Below are 20,523 nucleotides of genomic sequence, written 5' to 3'. Positions count from 1 at the left end.
AGGTCAGGATTTCCTTTCAGAAAAGTCATGCTGAGTCTACCCCTCAACGTGATATTTATCCACTTATCTTTTTGTATTAATTATTACAGGTTGCACATTTTCTCCAGACTCACTTCAGTATCCTGAATCCCTCTGGAAGAAAAGTTGTTTGAGTGCAGTTTTACTGTTTCCAGAGCTCAGCTTGCCAGTCTGAACAGTATTATGCTGTCAGCTTTTTTTCTTTTTAAGTTCTCTGCAACATACTCCATTATAGAGATGCATTTCAAGTTATCCTTAAATTACTGCCTTAAACTCCTGAGTTACAGAGCAGAATCCGTGGCCTGGGCAAAACTAAGAAATAGAAGAAGGAAAGGAAATGGAAAGAAGAAACATTACCTGACCTACAGAGGATCTGTGCAAAGCCAAACCACCAAGTTACCTAGGATATATAATAAAAAGAGATTTTTTTATTAATCTTTTTATTTTATTCAGAGCCAAATTGCCCCTGAACTTGCAAATTAAAAATCAGAAAAGGGATACAAAACTCAGAGAAGCTACAGAACGTACCTTAAAACTTGCATCTTGCTGCAACATATAAAACCCTGATGTTGCCATTAGTAAATGTGCCATACAGACATATTTTTGCAGTGTTGGTTTGTATTACCTTGGTCTATTACACTTCTTTATGTAACACTCCACAAGTTATAAGGCATTGCATCTTTACCTCTACTCCTTCCCTCAGTTGTACTGATCCATCAGTAAGAATTTACCTTTTCTCCAGTTTGAATATTTCATTTTCATAGAACAAGCCATTGTTCATTTCAACACCATTTCATTTTCCATTAACACCAAGAATTCTGTGAACGCTTTACAGCATTGTTAAACTTTAGAAGTTTTAATGAATAAATTTTTCACAAATATGAGAGAATTAGGTAATTTATATGCTACAAGTCCAAAGTATTTCTACAAGTTCTAGGGATTCACAAGGGGAAGAGTTTGTGTCATGCACATTATCCAAACCAGAGCTGAGTAAACTCACCTTTAAGTCACAGAAATATGAGGAACTGCTCTTGTGAAAATGAAAATGCTCTACAAAATAAGGCCAAAGGAGGAATTCTGAAAGAGGAAACTTGTAATTCCATAATTCTACAAGGACAGAAGCCCTTCTTGATACACTTTCCAGGGTTTTTTCTCACAACCCTGGTCTGCATAAAGAACTTGGTTGAAGGTGGGTAGGAACCAGGTTTTCCATTTAAGAGAAAGCTGGCATTCTGAGAATTTTTTTTTCCTTCTGAAATGGAATGAAAACTTCCCGTAGTAAAGTGTGGGGAAACCAATTTTGATTCAAACAAAAAGTATAATTCTGAACGAAATCTGTGTTTCACTTTGATCCTGATCTTTTAAAACTTTCAAAGCTCTCTGTAATGTGAGTCCTCTTGAAATGTGTTCTAAAGATATTAAAAGAAATTGTATCTTTTCAAAAAAATCAGAACGTTATGTTTTGATCTTTTTGAAATACTTTGCTTCTACTTAGCTTTTGTACCAAAACACAGTCCTGCATACTTTCTACAACTGCATGTAAGTGCATTGGAACAAAATTTAAAATAAGGAAACATGAACTTTCATCTACAGTATTCTTCAGGGAAAGCCTGTGTCTGATTTCAGCCACAAAACTAAAACTCACAAGAACAATCAAGAAGGTAATTGCAGGATATGATTTCCATATAGCTGCCTTGCAGAACTGGGGACATAGTTGTGGAAAGTTTTTAAAGTGAGGGAAACAAAAACCTTTGGATGAGAATCAGCTTGGTGCTGTAGAAATTTCCTAGCAGAAAAAAAATATTGTGTAAGTGTTATAAGTGTATATACATACAAAGTATTAGGGGAAGATGATTTTTAAAATTGTTTTTGCTTTGGGGAAGGACAGGTCCTTTAAATTCTTCTGTTTGGGGCTGCAACAGAATGATGAGAGAAGCTGAAATAATAAGCCATATACACAGCAAGCAATGGTTGCAATTATTAGTCCTCTTTTGGGAGAGGAGAGGAAAGTTAAAATTCTTTTGTAGAAAGATGAAAGCACTATTGGCTGTCTCATAGTCACAGGCACAGATCACCTTGTGGAAAGGCTCAGGGGAGATGCAAAGTTTCACTGGATGCTATTTCCAGAGAAACAAGATCTTTTTGGAGACGCACTTTCTCCTGGTGCTCATTCCCATCCTCTTGCCATTTTTTCATCTCCTTGGGCACGTCAATTCCACCGTGTGTGGGCTCTGCTGTAAAATGGATTAGGAGAGGGATCTGGGTGTAAAAACCACAGATAAAAAGCCCGGGAGTCGGAAGTGATTGTTGTAGATGCTAAAGGGCAGGAAGCGTCTCAGCTGGCGCCCTCACAAAGCTGTAGAGGCTGCACAATTACACCCGCAGAAAGAAACATTGAAAAAGGAGAGTTGAGAAGAGATAAAAGGGGAGGCAGCCTCACAACATCTGACAACCAGGAAAATGCTAAAAAAAAAAGGCTGAAAGGAAAAGTTGTGCATGTGTGAGGGTAATTGGAACCAAATAAACATAACGTCTCCTGCCCTTTCATTCCCATCCTCTCAGGGAAACAGCACTTTATGTACTCTTCCTAAATAAGCATTTTGTGAATGTGTCACTTATTTCTACCCCAAGAGGCAAGAAAAACATTGCGCCCTGGGAATTGACTGAGAACAGAGTTTGTTTCCAGCATTTCTTCCAGGCTTCTGTCTTCCAGCTACTCACCTCACCTCACCTCTCCTCTCCTCTCATCTGCCTCCCCATGGGGCTCTTCCAGAAGGTTCTGTGTGGCCACACCTTCCTCACCTCAGCAGGGCCCGGCTTCCTTCGTGTCAGGGAAGGTGAAGTGTCAGTCACACTACAGAGCAAAGCCTTCAAAAGGCATTTAAACTCCCTCTAAATGCCTTCAAAGGGCACTTGAAGTGTACCAGAGGTGGGAAAGGGGGCACGGGGAGGTGCCATGAGCAGCAGCAGTGGAGCCCACCCCAGCTGGCTCCGTTTGAGGCTTTAGCACCTGGACCACGTGAATGAATCCTGAGCTCTCATCACAATCAACCCACTCCTTCACATTTGAAGGGAAGCACCAGGATTCCTTGCCAGCCCATTTTCCCCACTCAAGGTCACTCCCAAGGTTCCATAATTGCTAAGTCACTTCTTTGTACCCCACTCAGGCCTGCTCGAAAAGTGGCAGAAAAGTGAGAGAGGGGAAACATTTGATGTTTTGTGCTGTTCTGGGTTTTATTTTAAGGGGGGAAAGAAGCAAGTTGAGGCTAATTCTCCACACAAGTTCATAGAATAACAGAACTGTTTAGGTGGGAAAAGGCCTTTAAGATCACTGAGTCCAACCATTACCCAGCATTGCCAAGTCCACCACAACCTCCCTGAGTGCCACATTCACCTGTCTTTTAAATACCTCCAGGGATGGTGACTCCACCACTTTCCTAGGCAGCCTGTTCCAGAGCTTGACAACCCTTTCAGTGAAGAATTCTAATAGCCAACCTAAACCTTCCCTGACACAATTTAAGGCCATTTCCTCTTGTCCTGTCACTTGTTACCTGGGAAAAGAGGCTGAGCCCAAACTCACCACAGCCTCCTTTCGGACAGTTGTAGAGAGTGTTAAGGTCACTCCTGAGCTCCTTTTCTCCAGGCTGAGCTCTCCCCAGCTCCCTCAGCTGCTCCTCATAAGACTTGTGCTCCAGACCCTTCCCCAACTCTCTTGCCCTTCTCTGGATGCACAAAGTTAGACAGTTAATGATAAAAGCCACTCAGCCAGGGCACATGGAAGACTCACTGCAGAACTGCTTGGTTTCAGTATGAAAACTAAATCAATATTTGAAGACTGGGGGATTGGTGGTTTTTTTGTGTGCTTTTGTTTGTTTGTTTTGGTGGTGTAAAACATTTGGGGCCAAAAATGCCTTTTATTTCAAAGCAGTAGAATTAAATTGCAGAAATCAATGTGAAATCTTGATTTCCCTGATGTTACTGGAGGAGCTTTGGAGTGCCTGGAGAAAAAGGAGGCAGCGAGGCAGCTGAGCTGTGCCAAGTGGAAAGCCTGCTTTCCCATCTCCAAAGTACAACCCGATTGCTTCAAATCCTGCCAGCCCGGAGCATTCCGGCACCGACAGCTCTCTATAAAAAGCTCAACATCCTCTTTGTACTTTAAAGCCACGTTGAGGTTCCCTGGTCTAAATTAAGTCAAGCTTAGAAAGGCTCCAGAAGCCACAAACCAGCCAGGAATTTTCAAGCTGTTTCCCAGGTCCCGCTTACCTGCAACAGGACTCGGAGCTGTTGGCTTGTGGTGCAGCTGATTCAAAAGAAGACAATATAAGGTATGTTTTGCCCTTGAGCACAGGAGACATCACCCCATGACCCCTTGCCCAGGCTTTGCTGGCACCGTGCTGGTGCTCACAGGGAGCTGGTGATCCCCCCAAGTCTTATCGCCACTCCCACCGCCCTCACCTCCGGAATTTCGCTTCCTCGTGGCTCCTCCTGGTGGCAGCGGGGAGACCCCTGACCGCAGGACCATCACCAGCCAGGAACTCAATGCTTCTATAAGATACCCCGAATTTATATATTTTTATAGGAGTTCCCCAGAAAAGAGGTGCTCAATGGAAAATGGTACCTGCTGCAAAGCACACAGGAGCACAGATGGATTTTGGCAAGCACACCTCTGGGCATGGGCTGCCTCTGGGGGTAAACTATTAATTAAACTACCATTAATGACTTGTAACCAACACTAAGTGCATTTCTATAAACAGATATTGGTCCATATATAATCCCAAATTATCAGTCATAACACTTAATCTGAGATAATGAATTCCGCACCAAATTACTCCACGTCAGTCCTGTCATTGTTCTGTAAATTTTTATATGTTTGAGGAAGATGCTTTAGCATATAATTGTGGTGAAATTAGGCTTGGCAAGGGATTACAGCAGCTGCAGAATCTCTTTGTTGGGCTAAGCATGTGATCCAAGTCTTCTAAAAGATGCTTTAACGTGCCAAGATCAATACCAGAGGGGTAAAGCTTAGAACAAATGGGCTACAAAGGACAAATTCTGCTGGGTAAATCAGTCTGGTAGTGACACACTAGTGATGTCACAGCTGGTAATGGCAATTTGAACAGCCAAAGCAAGCCAGGATGTGGCAGCCACACAGAGACAGGAGTCCAAGGGCTGGCAGTGACAGTGACCTCTGAAGAGACAGCTGGGAGACACAAGTTTGGTTTAGGGACATGGACTCTACTCTCCACCCTGACTGATAATCAAAAGAACCAGACATGCAACAAGTAGACGAGTCTGTGCCTTGAAACCTGGTGAATCAAAAATTTAACTTAATTCCATAAAACCTTGATTTTGACATCTGCCACAGGGGCAAGACTCTTTTCTTTACGTTGCTTTTGAAGCTTACATTGCTGTGGCACCATACTATGAGCAGTAACAAAGCCAAAGTATTCCTGGTTAATGAATGGCCTCTAGTCACTGAAGAGAATGGGCCATGAGCTATGTACAGATTAAAATTATACCTTATACCTCTCACAGTTTAACAAATGTAACCAGACATTGCTGTGAATTTGTTTTCTTTTATATTAGGAAGTGCCAGTTCTTTGGAATCCTTACTATAGAACCAACTTTGGTAAAGGTTAGTTGAGAGGCTGGAACTTTAGTCAGAGTAAGTTTTGAGGGCACTAACTGGCACATAACACCAACACACCACCTCAGCAACCAGTTAAAATCCTTGCTTTGCTGTTCTGCTCCCTCTGAAAATGCTCAACAGTGGGCTGGAAGTTTGCTGAGCACCATGGAATGGTAAACCTGCTTATCAGGTCACTCTCTAGCATACAGGGAACTCATGGTCATATCCTTGAACTAAACTGAAAGTCTGCTCTAAGTTCTAGACACGTGCCCTTTTTCTCCTGAAGTTTCACAGTTATTTCCCCGGAAAGGAGGTGGTTTAATAAAGAAACTATTTCCCACATAACTGTAACTTCCACATTTTGTTGCGATGTGTTTAAAACTGGAACACGAAAAACTAAGGGCATGTTTAAGTAAAAGGTTTATTGTAAGAAAGAGAGAAAACCTTTCCATTTAAGATTAATCCAAGACACTATTTACTGTAAAAGTCACAACAGTGTACGACAGCCAAGCAGTAACAGCATGCACCCCCTCCCTTTTGGAAAGGAAAACTTACCAAAAGACTTTCTTCAAATGTGCATGTAAAGAGACACGAAGACAAATTATAGAAAAAGGTACCCATTTATTCAAGGTATGACAAGGATATTTACAGTATTCATTTGCTCAGAATAAGATCCATCCTCATGAGTTTTAAAGCAGCGATTATAAATTACATTTAAAAGGGGAAACGTTCCAAGCATGTTTCTGTTAGAGATATTTTTACAAGGACAGAAACACTTTAAGGCTAAGTTGTTTTGACCTTTGCTGCCACCCACATTTATCTTGGCAAAACCGTCTCAAAGACAACATTACCTTGAGGGATAAAGACTATGCTAAATTCAACATACAATTCTGTTCCCTCGGACACTTTTCACAACAGTTCACGTGTGACAAAAAATTGACTTTTGATTTAAAACAATGACTCAATTATAAGTGAGATGACCTGCCTATATCCTGGATTTTCAGAGAGCTAAAACATCATACACAGCAACACATTAATCACCTCAGAAATACATCATCAGCTTCCCTGTAGATGAAGGTACTTCAGCTTACCAAGCAATTTGCTGCCAGCCAGGGCTCCATAGTCATGTGGTGCAATCCACCTTTCCCATCACATTATTTTTTGAGAGACAAGAACAAAACTTCCAGCTGACTTCTAAACTAGATGATGAACTCTGCTTTAAGCAGCACTTGGTTCCCACAGCACAGACTAGTGCCCTACCAGAACAAACAGGATGAGTTTGCTAAGCTGCTGTAGTGTTATTCTGTAGTCACTGTAACGCACAACAGATCTACAGGAGCAGTCAAAATTGGGTTATCTAAAATGGTTTATCTCTTGAGGTAGAGCCCACAAATCATATTTAGTCCTGTCTGTAAACTATACCACACATGCCATCAGGCAAATATAGCCATTTTTGGTTATTTATAGAATAAACCCACTGATTTTTTCAGATGTCATTCACTGTAAATATAACGGCTTTTTCTTTTTTTTACTGAATAATTTTGTGCCTGTTTGAGAAGGAAGCAAATTTAATATTGACAATAGTGGATTGTAGCCATTTATATGGTTGTAATGAAAATAAAACGTCATACAAACAAACTGCAGAGCAACATTCAAAAGAGTTGATATATGAGGATTCTTTTAAAGTTAAAGTTATCTTGGAAAATTTAAATTTTAACTGCACAATAAAGAAAAAAAAAAACAACACCAAAAAACCAGTCATTAGACCTGTAAGGCTACATAGCTACTTGAAATACTACTCTGGGGTAATTTGTTTCAGGATTAAGTTTGAAAAGACAGTGAAACAACAGAAACTCCCAAGGCCTATAGAAGTACAATTCACTGAGCAATCCTGGTTTCTTAGGTGAGGACACTACATAACTAAGTCTATTGAAAGTGCACAACGTTAACATTCCAATGACCTATTGAAAGTGCACAACATTAACATTCCAATGACCCGTGCATTAGTAGGGGACATTTATTCCAGGTTAGTCAAGAATCCTCTGTAACAGCAAAGCTGTTGCTGTGACGAAGTTTTAAGTTATTTGAAGATAACCCAAGTGAAAAGCTACAAATATATGGAGATTGGCACTTGACCTTTAGTCGGCCCCAGTTGCTCAGTTTTCTCCCCAGAGACTCACGTACACAGAACTTTAAGTTTCCATTTTATTACTGTAAAAAATAAAGTCAATGTGTAGTTCCAGAGTAAACAAAGAAACCTTAGTTTCGAACTGTTTAAAAACAAAGGTCCAAATTCTGATAAGTTACATTTCACAGGGTTCACATCAGCACCTCAACCTAATGCATTTTTTTGTGAACTAAGCATATCTTACACAGTTTTCGTGTTACTGACAAGGGGCTACATTCTCCTCTGGATGCACATGTAACATGACTCACGGAGAACAACCTGGAGGGAATGCAAACCAGCTTCCACAGTTCCCTATTGAGTTCTACATGTTCAGAACCAACATTTAAGACCGAAGTTATTAAAGATTGACCTTTTGCATATTCCGAAACGGAAGGCAAATACAATCAACTAACATTTGGCTTTGAAACATTAAGATAACAATGTTTTATTTCAGCCACATATTTACAAAAATGTTTGTAACAGGACTGCGTAGGGTTTCCTTTTTATTGTCATAACACACTTATAGATGAATAGTCATCTTAACCTTCATGCAAAGACGCATCTCTTGTTACACAAGAAGTTTCCTGTTGGACTTTTTGCACTCTGAGGATAGCAAGCAGAGGGTTGGGTAAGTTTGGGTCACCCTTAAAAATGTAGGCCTGTTTGCTCTACTGCACCTTCAAAATAAGGAGGTAAAGCACAGGCACCGTTAATTCCACAAGGGTTCATTGCCTCTAGCATGTTTTCCAAAACCAACAAAAATAGTCTTGAACAGTTGTAACATGGGTTATTCCATGACTTTCACCTCTTCAGTTTACTTCCTGAACTCTGGAGTTACTTTCCTAGAAGCACACTTGCCGAGCTTCTTTTCTAATGTATTTTGTTGACTATACATTTTAAATTAAACTGTTATGTAAAGAACGTAACAAGCTTTTTCCTTTGTACACAACTTAATCTTTGTGCTGAGTATTCTTCAAAAGGATTTTATAAATAATACAGTAAGTTTAGAATCAGTCTTCGGCCCTCTCGTCATTATACCATGTTGTTGCTCTCTCCAACTTTATCTACAAGCTGTAGAAAAGGAGACAAAAAGGTTTTAAGCTGATGAAGTTTACGTACAGTGAAGCTACTCTCAAATATTACTTGCTACTTGCACAGTTAGTATGTGACTGGAAATGAGAGTCAAGTAGTACTCACCGAGGTCTCATGGTTTAGGATTGTGAAAATTAAAAAATCTTACATTGCAATTGTGTTTCTGCATGACATGTTTGTCTCATATAGACATTAACAGTGCAACATGAAGATGCAACAGAATGAGAAAGGAAATAGAAGAAATGCAGATAACACTGCCAGCTTAATGGTTAAAACAAAACAATACAGTCTCAGCCACACATGCATTAGTAGACCAAGGAAGATATTTCAACTGACCATTACTGTGGATTCTCTTCTGAGCCTACGTAGGCTTTGAATAAAACATTAACAATTATCTTTTTAAAACAGGATTTAACCCCATTATGATCAAATTAAATATGACTAGAAGAGATCAATTGACAAATGAAACACTCAATTGATCATGAATTATGAGCCAGAACTTGGCCTAACTGTGAGACTGGAACAGATGATCTTGAACACTCATTTTTAAAAAACAGCCTACCCATCTAAGTAATTCCCCCTATTAATTTTTAGTAGCAGCTACTGAAACTGTTGCTTTCAAAACTAGAGTTAAAAATGCTTGTGTTAAAACATACAGAAATTAGCACAGTAAAAGTAGTTGACTGAAACACCCTAGATTACCATCTTTCTGGCACCAGTTAATTGTCTTCAAATCCCTGATTATTTTGTTAAGAAAATGGAAACCTCCATTTGAGAAAATACAAATTGTAGTAATGGCAAGATGTAGCCTGGTGCAGTAAACCTTAACAAATATACCTGATGAATGATTATGCATCATGAGAGTTTCTGGATTTGCCATACAAGCTGAAACTTAACACTGTACTCTACTGTTTGCTTTTACAGGCCACTTTTTGTAAATACATCCAAACACTGCACAAAGAGAACAGTGTCCTCCTCATCCCATGGGCAAAAGGAGAGGCACAGGGCAGTGGCAGGATTTGCCAATCTGGTCACCCAGGGCCAAGAGTGAAGCAGAAAAAACCCCAGAGTTCCAGGTCACAGTCCAGGGCTCCTCCCACTTCACAACACGTAAGCAGAGGCAGCTTCTGAAATGTGTCCTTCTGTTTTTACATCTAGAAGTCTCTCCCCGGGAATGAATGTGATCTGTGTGGTGCAAGCAAGAACTATACAGGAATGCACTCAAAGTCATTGCTCTGAAGTTATATTTGCTTTATTTCTGATGCATTTCTACAGGTGCTGTATGAATGGAATAAAACACAGCAGAAACTTCAATTGTTGCATGAAGTACTGAACACTTACCGAGCTTATACCAGGTAAATTCAAGAGATATCCAAGAACTGGAACTCTTCTAATAAAGCCAACCACCACAGGAAAGAACCCCCTTCAGGTAAGATATCAGAAGATTGCATTAGTTGTTGTAATTAAGCAATTCTCATATTGCTATAACACGAAAAAATAACAGGTAGTTTTTAAACCAATTAATCTTGGAGCTTGTTAGTGGCTCACTAGTTTACAAAATATATCAGCAGACATTCAGCAAAGAAAGGAGAAAACCAGGAAAGAAACACCTTATTTTTAAACTGACTTAATTTCCTTCATAGCTGGCAACGCTCAGTCAGCTCATGAAAAAATAACTCAGGAGAGAATACCCAACTTATGTCAACAAAACTGATGCTCCCAACTGATTCCTCAAAATTACCATACATGTTTTGAGATAATTTCTTTTTACATTATAGGAAATACATTCTTGTAAGACCCGATATAGAAACAACTGAAGTTAGTTCTGAGTAATTAAAAGCATATTTGGTACTCTTTACACTAACTGAAGAAAATAAAGCATGACAGAGTTGCGTATTCACTTATTTCCCAAATTTATATAAAGTTAGAGGTTTGTATCATGGTGCCTGTCATAGCTGTCATAGTGTAGGCCTTGCACTGTCCACTTTGTCTCTGCAGCAGGAAAACAGATTTCCTATGGCAGTGTCTCAGCTGTTTGCAGCCAACTGCAGCAGCTCAGCTGGGGGTGGCATTCCCACTGATCCCGTGGTGAGCGATACATTCCCTGAGTACAGTAAGGACTAACGTGCAGTGAGACCTCAGCCACAGTGAAACAGTGAAGGTTGACAAGTCACCATCCTCTTCACCACACTGCTTAAAAATATTTTGTTGGGTAATATCAACACCAAAAAGTTTTTCTTGGAGATTTTCTCGTTTTGAAGATTGGATCATTTCAGTGGCCCAGCAAATTGTGATGCAGGGCACACAAACCACTTGTAGCGGATAGAAACAGCTGGTGTAGCCAAGAATAAGGAATAGTCAGTACAGGAAGGATAATAATGTTAGCCATAACTCTGGGTGCCTGTAATCTGAACAAGGCTCCAAAAGCAGCTTAGATCACAAGAGAAACTGTCCCATAATAGCCAGGGAAGTTTCTGCTATGCAACCAAGCAACAGGATCCTGAGGGATCGGATAAAATTATGCTCGAGGAAAGGTTCCATTTGTAATTTCTTCAGAAGGGAACAAGTTGCTGAAAACACCTGAACAAGACTGAAGCAAAACAAAAAGCTTTGTTTGAAGTAGTTACCAGCCAACCTTGAGGCAAGGAATTCAGATTCTAACAACTATTAAGCAGTAGAAAAGATGGTCATAGAATCAAAATCATTAAGGTTGGAAGAGACTTTGAAGTTCATCCAGTCCAACAACTGGTCTCCAATGGTCTTGAGATGTTTTGAATCCAGATCAGATAAACATTCCCACCTGGAATTATCTATCCCTTGTTGATACTCTTCAGAGTAAGGGATAGTTCCAGTGAACTAGAGATAACTATTGGCCTCTTATAAACCCTTTGACATTATTTTACCCTGTAGCCCCTGGCTAGCACCACTAGATAATCCATAACCCTACCTGCCTAGACATTGTAATTTATAATTCTTTTGAGATCCATTAAAAGGAGGGTGTTTTGTTGGAAACACACTCTACTTGCTTTGTACTGGCTGATTAAACCCAAGTGCTACGTGCAAGAAGTGACAATGTATTCAGTGAAATACTGTGATTATCAAAGCACTTGCAGTGATAGAATTCAGAGTAACACAGAGTAGAATAAGAAACATATATTAAACATGCAAAATTCATTTTCTGAAATCTCACTGTCTTCAGAAGGAGCCAAGTTAAGACTTTTTAAAAAAAAAATTAATCTAAACTAAATAGAAGATCAGCAAACAATTTTACTGAGTGCAAAAAGAACACCATGAGAACAGTGGTCTGACTTTGGTTAACAGCAACTGTATTATTTAGCCAGTTGCTGAATATTCCAGGGTCTGTTACTCAATCAATAAGCACTAATGAAACAGTCTTCATCTGGACAGAAGTCCAAGAACAACTAAAAGCCTCCTTTTTTACTTCTTAGCATATTCTGTGCTTTGTTCTGTAGTGAGTACGGAAGTTCAACCATGGAAATAAAGATAAAAATACAGATATGTATGCCAGTTGTAACAAGTCAAATTCTTTCACCATTACAGTTGCATTTATGAAGAACTTAAACGACACATTGTGAAAGTTACAACATGTATCAAGTTTGCTGTTAAAAAAATTAGAATTTCCATTTTTTCCTTAACTCAGTTGAGATGACACTTAACCAAACCATGAGTTTTGATTCTATTAGGGCACAAGTGTCATGAAACATGACAGAAAACATCTTTCCACTGGGCTGCCATAGTAATGAAATGGTTACAAACCTAAGGATGGCAGTAACCAAGTATTTTGCCACGTTTGTTAAAGAAAAGAATAAACTCTCCACTAAAAAAAAAATACCAAGTATCTGCTTTTTGTATGAGGAAATATTTAAACTTTGAACTGCTAACAATTTGGGTTCCCAGCTTTACAATTCTTTGGTCAGACATCAACTGAACAAAGTCAATTTGACATATGCCTCACAAACATTAGCAGATTTGAGTCTTGGAAAAATATTTATCAACTTTCCACCTCTAGCAAATGTAAATTAACAACTTTATTTAAAATCTGTCAAAACAGACATTTAAAGAATGCTGCTTTGTCAACTGTAACACAGAAGCACTATATGAATACATTTGTACAGAAGTACTATATGAATACATGTATTCCTAGATACACCAACACAGAAAGTTATTTTGAAACAGGACTTACCTGAATAATAGGAAGAACCCATAAATTTCAAGGATCATTCCTATTAAAGGCCAACCAATGAGAACTATGAGCACACCACCCAGGAAGAAGCCTGTTGCTTTCATTTTGTGTTTTTGAAAGAAGAATCTAAACGTTCTTTCTAAACCGATAACAAAAGACAAGCCAGCCACAAATAAAACCTGGAAAAGACCAAAGAAAGAAAACAGCTAATTATGTCCCCAAGTTTAGGATGTAAATATATATATGTTTTACAAAATTAGACTACATTTCTTGCACCACTTCTTTTAATACCAGAAGACAGATGGTGAGAATGAATTTACTATTGATTTTCTTTTTGTAAAGTCCATCTTACAGCATTTGTAGCTCTCAGCTGCTTAAAAAGTGAAGAGTCTACCTTTGTGGTCTCTGACAAACACACTCAAGACAAAAGACCTACTGACAATGCAGTTACTTCTGTCCTGTCACATAAGTACAATCATTACCACAAGTGGTGCTGAAGCTTAGTACCACTGACAGGAAAGGTTCCTAAAAGCTAAGAACATAAAAGCACCTCTGTTCTGTAGCATTGACATCTTCAACAGCTTGGACTGATCCACCTCATAGTGCAAAGGCAAAAAAGGAAAACAGCTGAACAGCATTATCAGTTGTTTTGGGTTTTTTCACTGTGTAGAGTCTTTCTACTGTTTATTTTTTCCAGTATAGACTGAACACTATCACTCTGTCCCAACTAGTCAGAACTATTTGTAGTGTCCTGCAGGAACAGGACTTGAAATTATTTCAGCTTTTAAGCACAAATGTAGGCAACATTTTTCCTCAGAAAGTGATAGTATCTCAGATTTTATTAAGGATTATAGATGAAGTTTAAGTTTATATTATTTAATAAATCACTTTCTTATCACCTCCTGCTCTTCCTAACTTCTTTAAAAAAACCCAAAAGAACCTTTCTGCAAGGATACAGTACCTTTTCTTGCATTATCTTTGGTTACCACATAGCCTGCTTTTGGCTCTTCCTACCTATGTTTTCATCATTTTCCCTAAACAGGATCTTGTATTTCCACCTTACATTAGGAAAAGAAAAAAATAAGCATTATTTTATTTTTTACTCTTCCACTACACACTTGATGGATGGTTCATAGCAATGCTTCAGCTAATGCACCCAAAGTCAGATACACAATTTCCTATTTCCCTTCAGTGAATCTCAGTATTTGACTCAGAATGAACCTAATCAGTTTTGCCTGCAGACTTTTAGGCATCAGCAAAAGAGGGGGTGAACATCTACCAGGCTGTTCTTGGGCTGGCTGGTGAAGCTGAGAACAGCAGAGGCACAGAGATTAATTATCACATGCAGAAAACACCCTGTCATTTTATATTTGCTTTGGATTGGGAATTTTGTGTACCAGACCTAGGATTTATTTTCTGTGCCGCTTTATGCAACAACTTTGACTTGGTAAAAGCTGAAGATATTAAATCTCTCTATTATGAAGGCTCTTCTAAACCCAAACTACCAGTAATTCATACTTCTTTCTTTCCTTATAAAGCACAGCAAAGCTACATTTGCCAGCACACAGAGAACACGTCACTATTCTTATCCAAATATATACTTAAAATTGACAGTTATCTTACAGGATCACAAAAAAGCACCTCAGTAATGACAGCCAATCTAAAAACCACATTTGCAGCAGCACAACAACTGTGGAACAAGCTGCTTCTTGTCTAACCAACATCCCTCAGGCCTGACCCAAGGTATGATATTTAGATCAGTGTGAGCTGTTCTAACTTCAATCAGGAAAAATGATTCACTCACATCATCCAGCATAACTCTTCCTTTATACCAAATTCACCACAGCAGTTCTTGTGATCCAGCTTTGAACTGATAACAGACTGTTCTATTTTTAGTTTATCTTTAATATATCACATACTTAATTCTAAAGACTGCAGAGAAGGCACTTACATTTCCAATAGCCAAAAGAGCTTTGTCAAAGAAGAGTATCATTCCAAAGAAGAGAAAAAACACTCCAAAGCCTGTTAGTCCCATTCCAATCTCTGAAAAAAGGAAACAAATTTAGGCATGTAACAAAACATGGTACCAGGAAAAAGTCATGCATAAAAATTGTGAACAAACTTAGGATGTCCAATCTAAAGATGTTTTAAATTTAAACGCTTCCCCGAGGGTACAAATATAGTAAGTCTTGTAGACATCAATTAATTCAAAACCAGACAGATCTTTGGAAGCTGCTTATCAAAAAAGTCCGTATTTGGAACCATAGACTGAAATTGAATGCAATCAAAAATCATGCATACATTCATATGGCAAAGACATCCCTTTGGATTTGTTGCTGGTGTGGAGAAAAGGATTGTTTTGTAAAGAGACAACAAAACTTTGTTTTCTGTTTCCAGTTCTTATCCCATTATCTTTACCCAGTCAGGTAAGTACCCTGGTCTTTTCCATCCTCCTGAGACTTCACATTCCACCTCCCATAACCTTGCACAGCAGTCCCACTCCCCCCAGCTTCTGGATGGAACACAACTCAGATGAATCTGCAGGATTTTTCCAAGTTACACTGTGCTGACAGCTATCAAACACTAGCCTGGGTCTCCAGACAGTTGCCAGTTTTCACAAAACTAGTAGATTAACTAAATATTGAGGGATTAATGTTCAATTATCATTTTCATGTTTCTTATTTCATTTTCCATAATTAAATGTTAGATTTTGATAAGATACATTATCTCTAGACTACTAGTGTTGCATAACAGTTTAATTTTATGTGATCTTACCATGCAGATTTAACTACCTTTTGCAGTTAATGTCTTGGCTTATATTGTGGTGGTCTGGGCAGTGCTGGGTTAACAGCTGGACTTGGTGCTCCTAAAAGTTTTTTCTAACCTAAACAATTCTATGATCTTTGAGTTTTGTAAAAGTTGCTCAAGAAATATTGAGAAGGCAAGAGAGTAGAATGGAAGTTTGTGTGAAAAACTGGACTAGAAGTGTGAAGCTATGATTAAAATTACCACTTGACAATAGCCTCTAAGGTATCTTGAAGACCATACTTAGAAATATATCCTGCTTTCAATTTTAAACCTCTAAATCCTTCCTTTTGACTCTCACACAGGTTGAATGGGAGAGGAAAACCTGGAACAGCAGCAACACGGCTGCAAAAATCTTTGCATCTACCCATGCACTCACCCTTACATTATTGCTATCCCTGGGACCAGAGAATTTAGAAACCTTCAGAATACATAAATTCTATACCAGCCCTAATACCACAGACAGGCTGGCAGCCCAGGGTGTCTGTATATATATGTATTTGGAAGTTCCAAGTAGTTTTGCATAGTCTATCCTGAAACACAAAAAAACCCCCACCCACAGTGTCACAGCCTTCCCTGCTACTGTTGGCCAGAGCTACCTAAATATATTTTAATTACACTTTGGACTGCAATTGTAGATTGAGTTGATTGTTTGCTTGAAGAGCTCAGGAGCAAAGGAGGATCATTCTGCCTGTTTCAGAACTTCCATTTAGTTATTGCAAATAAATTTCCAAACAACTCAAAGAGGTTTGTTACAGCAACATTCCACTTCCCAGACTCCTGCAAGGGCTCAGCTTTCAGCAAGGCTGCAGGGCACGTGATGTTAAAACTGTAGCTCTACATTATCTCATGCCACTTTAAAGTGTTACTATGAGCATTTTAACAACCCACAATTAAAACCGCTAAGTAACCTGCCACAATCAATTTACTGCAGACGTTCTCAGCACTGGTTTACAAGGAGAAACAGAATTGCAAAGTGCATTTTCAACGGATCTGCTGACTGAAGGCAATATAACAATTGCAATCTGCCCTTTTCTCCAGTACTCTTTGCTTCAGAAGAGCAGAAACAGTCTGTATTCTGGAAGGGAAACACTTGGAGGCAGGACTCAAAGGAATGAGCAGCTGCCAGAAAGACAAATATGCAGCCATGGGAAGTGAGCACTCATTCCTCCCGCGGACACAGCACAAGGTATGGATCTGGCAGGGAGGCAGAGGCCAACTCCCAACAGCTGCTGCAATCACCACTCTGACACTTCTGTAATCACTTCTGCTACAATGGATTCAGATTCACTTTAGCAGCCACCCATATTCTCTAGTTAGTGGAGGGAAAGGGGAGAAAAAGGAACACCGTTGTCATTGTCCCAAAATAACTGCTGGAAGATGATGAATGGTCCAGGACTATTATTCTCTGTTGCTAATATCTCAGCAGAAGGTATTACTGACTTGATTCATATCAGAATGTGGAATTATATTCGACTAATGTTCTGAGAGGAATTAAAAAAAAAAAAGGGCTGGCATTTTGTATAAAATCTTTTCAACAACAGATTATGAATATTTATAGAGGGAGTAAACTATTTTTAAATGCTTTCTCCTGTGCCAGAAGAGCTTTCCCACATTAGTCAAATACAACATTTTAATGCCTAGAACTGCAGACACATAAACTAGCCAGGTTGCATTTATTCTGGTTTTTTTTTGTTTTGTTTTGTTTTTTTTTTTAATTTATTTTTAATTATTATGATTTCATGAGAGGAGTGAGCAAAACTTCATCAATGTTTCTGCACAAATCCCATAAGCCGTGCAAGAGAACTGCAGCACTGTGTCAAAACAGCTTAGTAAATATTAAGACTTAAAATTAAGCTACATTGCTTGTGAAAGTTTGGGGCAGGCAATGCACATTCTCTGCCTTTTGAGCACAAAATAAAATGGAAATGTGCACTACAGGCTCTCAGAAAACAAAAAATTACTGGAGTTTATAGATTATGAAAAGTTTCAATCTTTATCATTTTGCTAGCAGCATTTTTTAGTATTGAAAACTGAATTTGCTAGGAAAAAACTAAGTGCATTCTTTTGCAGTTACTGGTGGTTTATAACACCATTCAATACACTGCTGAAAAATTATGCCCTAGACTGCAGCTGCAAATTTAATTTTCCAAGCATCAACCAATGCAGTGGTTCTCTGCAGGTATTTGACACACTACTCCACCAGTGACTCTATGGCTAACTCCATATTTTTAAAGACAGAAGTGAGTTTAAAAATGCCTGATGAAAAATCTTCGGAATTTCAGAAAAAAATGTGAAAAAAAAACCCCACATAAAACCCCCTAAACTTCACAGTGTTTTATTTACTGCTCTTGGCTCTGACAGTTAAAGCCTACAGTGGAACTAGATAAGGTCCCAAATGAGGAACTAGGAAACAGTGAATCTCTTCCTGAAGATATTTTTCTTTTTTTTTTTCGCCCAATGAATACTCTGAACAGGTTAGGGAATGAACAAAAGCAAAGCCCACATGGATTTACTCAACTAGAAATCTCAAAAGTACTAACCAAAGGGTTAGTACCCATCCCAGTAACAGAGCACAGCACTTGAATTTCTCAAGAAATCACTGACCCTGAATGCTGCTAAGCTTTGCTGCCTGTCTTCATCTTTGGCCTTGACTGGCACTCCAGTACCTCCATTTCCAGTATTCTGCTATCAAACTTAGCTATTTTAACTTTTTTTTCTACATTTTTCACACCCTCCTTCATAACTGATGCTGTGGTGCTTATCAGGCAAACTCCTTTCCTTTTGTGACAATCGGGCCAGAAATGCATCAGGCATGAGATGTTAATTTAAATCAAAGACCTAACAGTCTCCTTTACCTTGCAGCTTAAACTCTCATCACACAATCATCAGGGGTGGAAGGGACCTCTGAAGATCAACTTCCTTGCCAAGGCAGGGTCACCTGGAGCAGGTGACACAGGAACACGACTAAGTGGGTTTGGAATGGCCCCACAGAGGGAGACTCCACACCCTCCCTGGGCAGCCTGTGCCAGGGCTCTGCCACCCTCAGTGTAAAGATGTTCTTCCTCACATTGAGGTGGAACTTCTTGTGGTTTAGTTTATGGCCATTGCTCCTTGTCCTGTCGCTGGGCACCACTGAAAAGGGCCTGGCACCATCCTCTGGCACGATCATCTGGCACCCGCCTTGGAGATATTTATGTGCATTGATGAGATCTCCTGTCAGCCTTCTCTGGACTAAACATGCCCAGCTCCCGCAGTCCATCCTCATTAGAGAGATGCTCCAGACCCCCTCATCACCTTTGTGGCCTCTGCTGGACCCTCTCCAGCAGCTCCATTTCCCTCTTGCACTGAGGAGCCCAGACCTTCACACAGCACTCCAGATGTGCCTCACTAGGGCTGAGTGGAGGGGCAGGATCACCTCCCTCGACCTGCTGGCCACGCTCTTCCCGATGCACCCCTGGATCCCTTTGGTTCTCCTGGTTGCAAGGGCACACTTATGAAACTCTTTACTTCGATTTCTTTGTACTTTCCCCTTAAGCATCTCTATTTCCAAGTACTTCTATTCACTGAAAACAAAACTATAGTCATACACAAGTAGTTTTTATTTCCCACTCCAGACTGAGTGTCCGGTCCTCACCTCGCAGCCCCCTCAGTGTCACTTGCAAACACCTGGTGTGATAACAGCACCAGAAACACAGGGAAGCCACTCGCACCTAATTGTTTCCAGACCACTGACGCCCACAGGGAGGCACACGGGAAGACTCGAGCTAAGTGATACTTTTGTTTACCACTCGGCTTTCATTCATTTATTTATAAGGACCCGACAAGGAGCAATGGGTACAAACTGAAAGCGGGGAAATTTAGGCAGGATATGAGGATGGAATTCTTTATTGTGAGGGTGATGAGGCACTGGCACAGGTTGCCCAGAGAAGCTGTGGCTGCCCCATCCCTGGAAGTGTTTAAAGCCAGGCTGGAAGGAGTTTTGAGCAACCTGGTTTAGCGGAGGTGCCCGTGCCCGTGGCAGGGGGGTGGAATGAGGTGATCTTTAAGGTCCCTTCCAACCCAAACCTCCTGTGATTCTCACAGCGCTCGCAGCCCGATAAACGCCGACAGCGCTGGTGACAGAGCCCTGCCGAGGGGAGGGCCCGGCCCTTCCCTGCATCCCCACATCCCATTCCACCCGCCGCCTTCCCTGCCAGCTCCCGGCACGGCCGCGGCTCCCACAGCGCGGGGGTGCGGCCGGGCGAGCCCCGCCGGCCCGAGCTCATTCCCACCCCGCCGCTGTTCCCGGCGGTGCCCGTGGGATCAGCGGGATCCATTCCCGGAGCCGCCGCCGCGCACAAAGGGCCCGCCGGGCCCTGCGAGCCCCCCCAGCCCCGCCGCCCCCAGCCCGGCCGGGCACCGCCGGCAAAGCTTACTCTGCGTGTCGGACAGGGAGATCATGGTGGCGGCGGGAGCGGGACGAGCGGGACCGGGATCGGCGGGATCGGGATCGGCGGGAGCGGCCACGTCTTCCGGAAACACGCACCCGCCGGGTGAGACGCGCCCGCCCATTGGGCAGGGCCGCCGCCAATCAGCGGCCGCCTTGCATCGCCGCGCGGACGCGGC

The 20,523-nt window shown here is 40.6% G+C and overlaps 1 protein-coding gene across 3 annotated transcripts; it reads right to left on the bottom strand.

Moving 5' to 3' along the window:
- Positions 1 to 6,248: 6,248 nt before the first annotated feature.
- Positions 6,249 to 20,435, bottom strand: GOLT1B (golgi transport 1B). 3 transcript variants are annotated; one of them, XR_005564270.1, is made up of 6 exons: positions 20,334 to 20,435; positions 15,062 to 15,153; positions 13,111 to 13,289; positions 10,248 to 10,329; positions 7,644 to 8,885; positions 6,249 to 7,608 (listed from the first exon to the last, which is right to left on the bottom strand). XR_005564270.1 is itself a non-coding variant. In XM_039383234.1 (6 exons), the coding sequence occupies exons 1-5, from the start codon at positions 20,356 to 20,358 to the stop codon at positions 9,268 to 9,270; spliced, it is 387 nt and encodes a 128-aa protein (XP_039239168.1). In that variant the 5' UTR covers positions 20,359 to 20,435; the 3' UTR covers positions 6,249 to 8,885; positions 9,243 to 9,267. The 3 variants fall into 3 exon arrangements, 2 of the variants coding, with proteins under 2 accessions (XP_039239168.1, XP_027582491.1); XM_039383234.1 differs by adding an exon at positions 9,243 to 9,276 and having other exon boundaries at positions 6,249 to 8,885; XM_027726690.2 differs by having other exon boundaries at positions 6,249 to 8,885.
- Positions 20,436 to 20,523: the final 88 nt, after the last annotated feature.

The sequence above is a fragment of the Pipra filicauda genome, unplaced genomic scaffold (assembly GCF_003945595.2).
Source record: "Pipra filicauda isolate LSUMZ 115617 unplaced genomic scaffold, ASM394559v2 scaffold2_size9829703_pilon, whole genome shotgun sequence".
NCBI classification, from domain to species: domain Eukaryota; kingdom Metazoa; phylum Chordata; class Aves; order Passeriformes; family Pipridae; genus Pipra; species Pipra filicauda.
This window is presented reverse-complemented; position numbering and strand designations above follow the sequence as displayed.

Excerpts from the sequence above, each read along its gene's own strand:
- GOLT1B (XM_027726690.2), bottom strand. The coding sequence starts at position 20,358 with ATGATCTCCCTGTCCGACACGCAGA. Across the intron at positions 15,154-20,333 it reads CTCCCTGTCCGACACGCAGA|AGATTGGAATGGGACTAACA; the intron begins GTAAGCTTTGCC and ends TCCTTTTTTCAG. Across the intron at positions 8,886-10,247 it reads ATTTACCTGGTATAAGCTCG|CTTGTAGATAAAGTTGGAGA; the intron begins GTAAGTGTTCAG and ends CCTTTTCTACAG.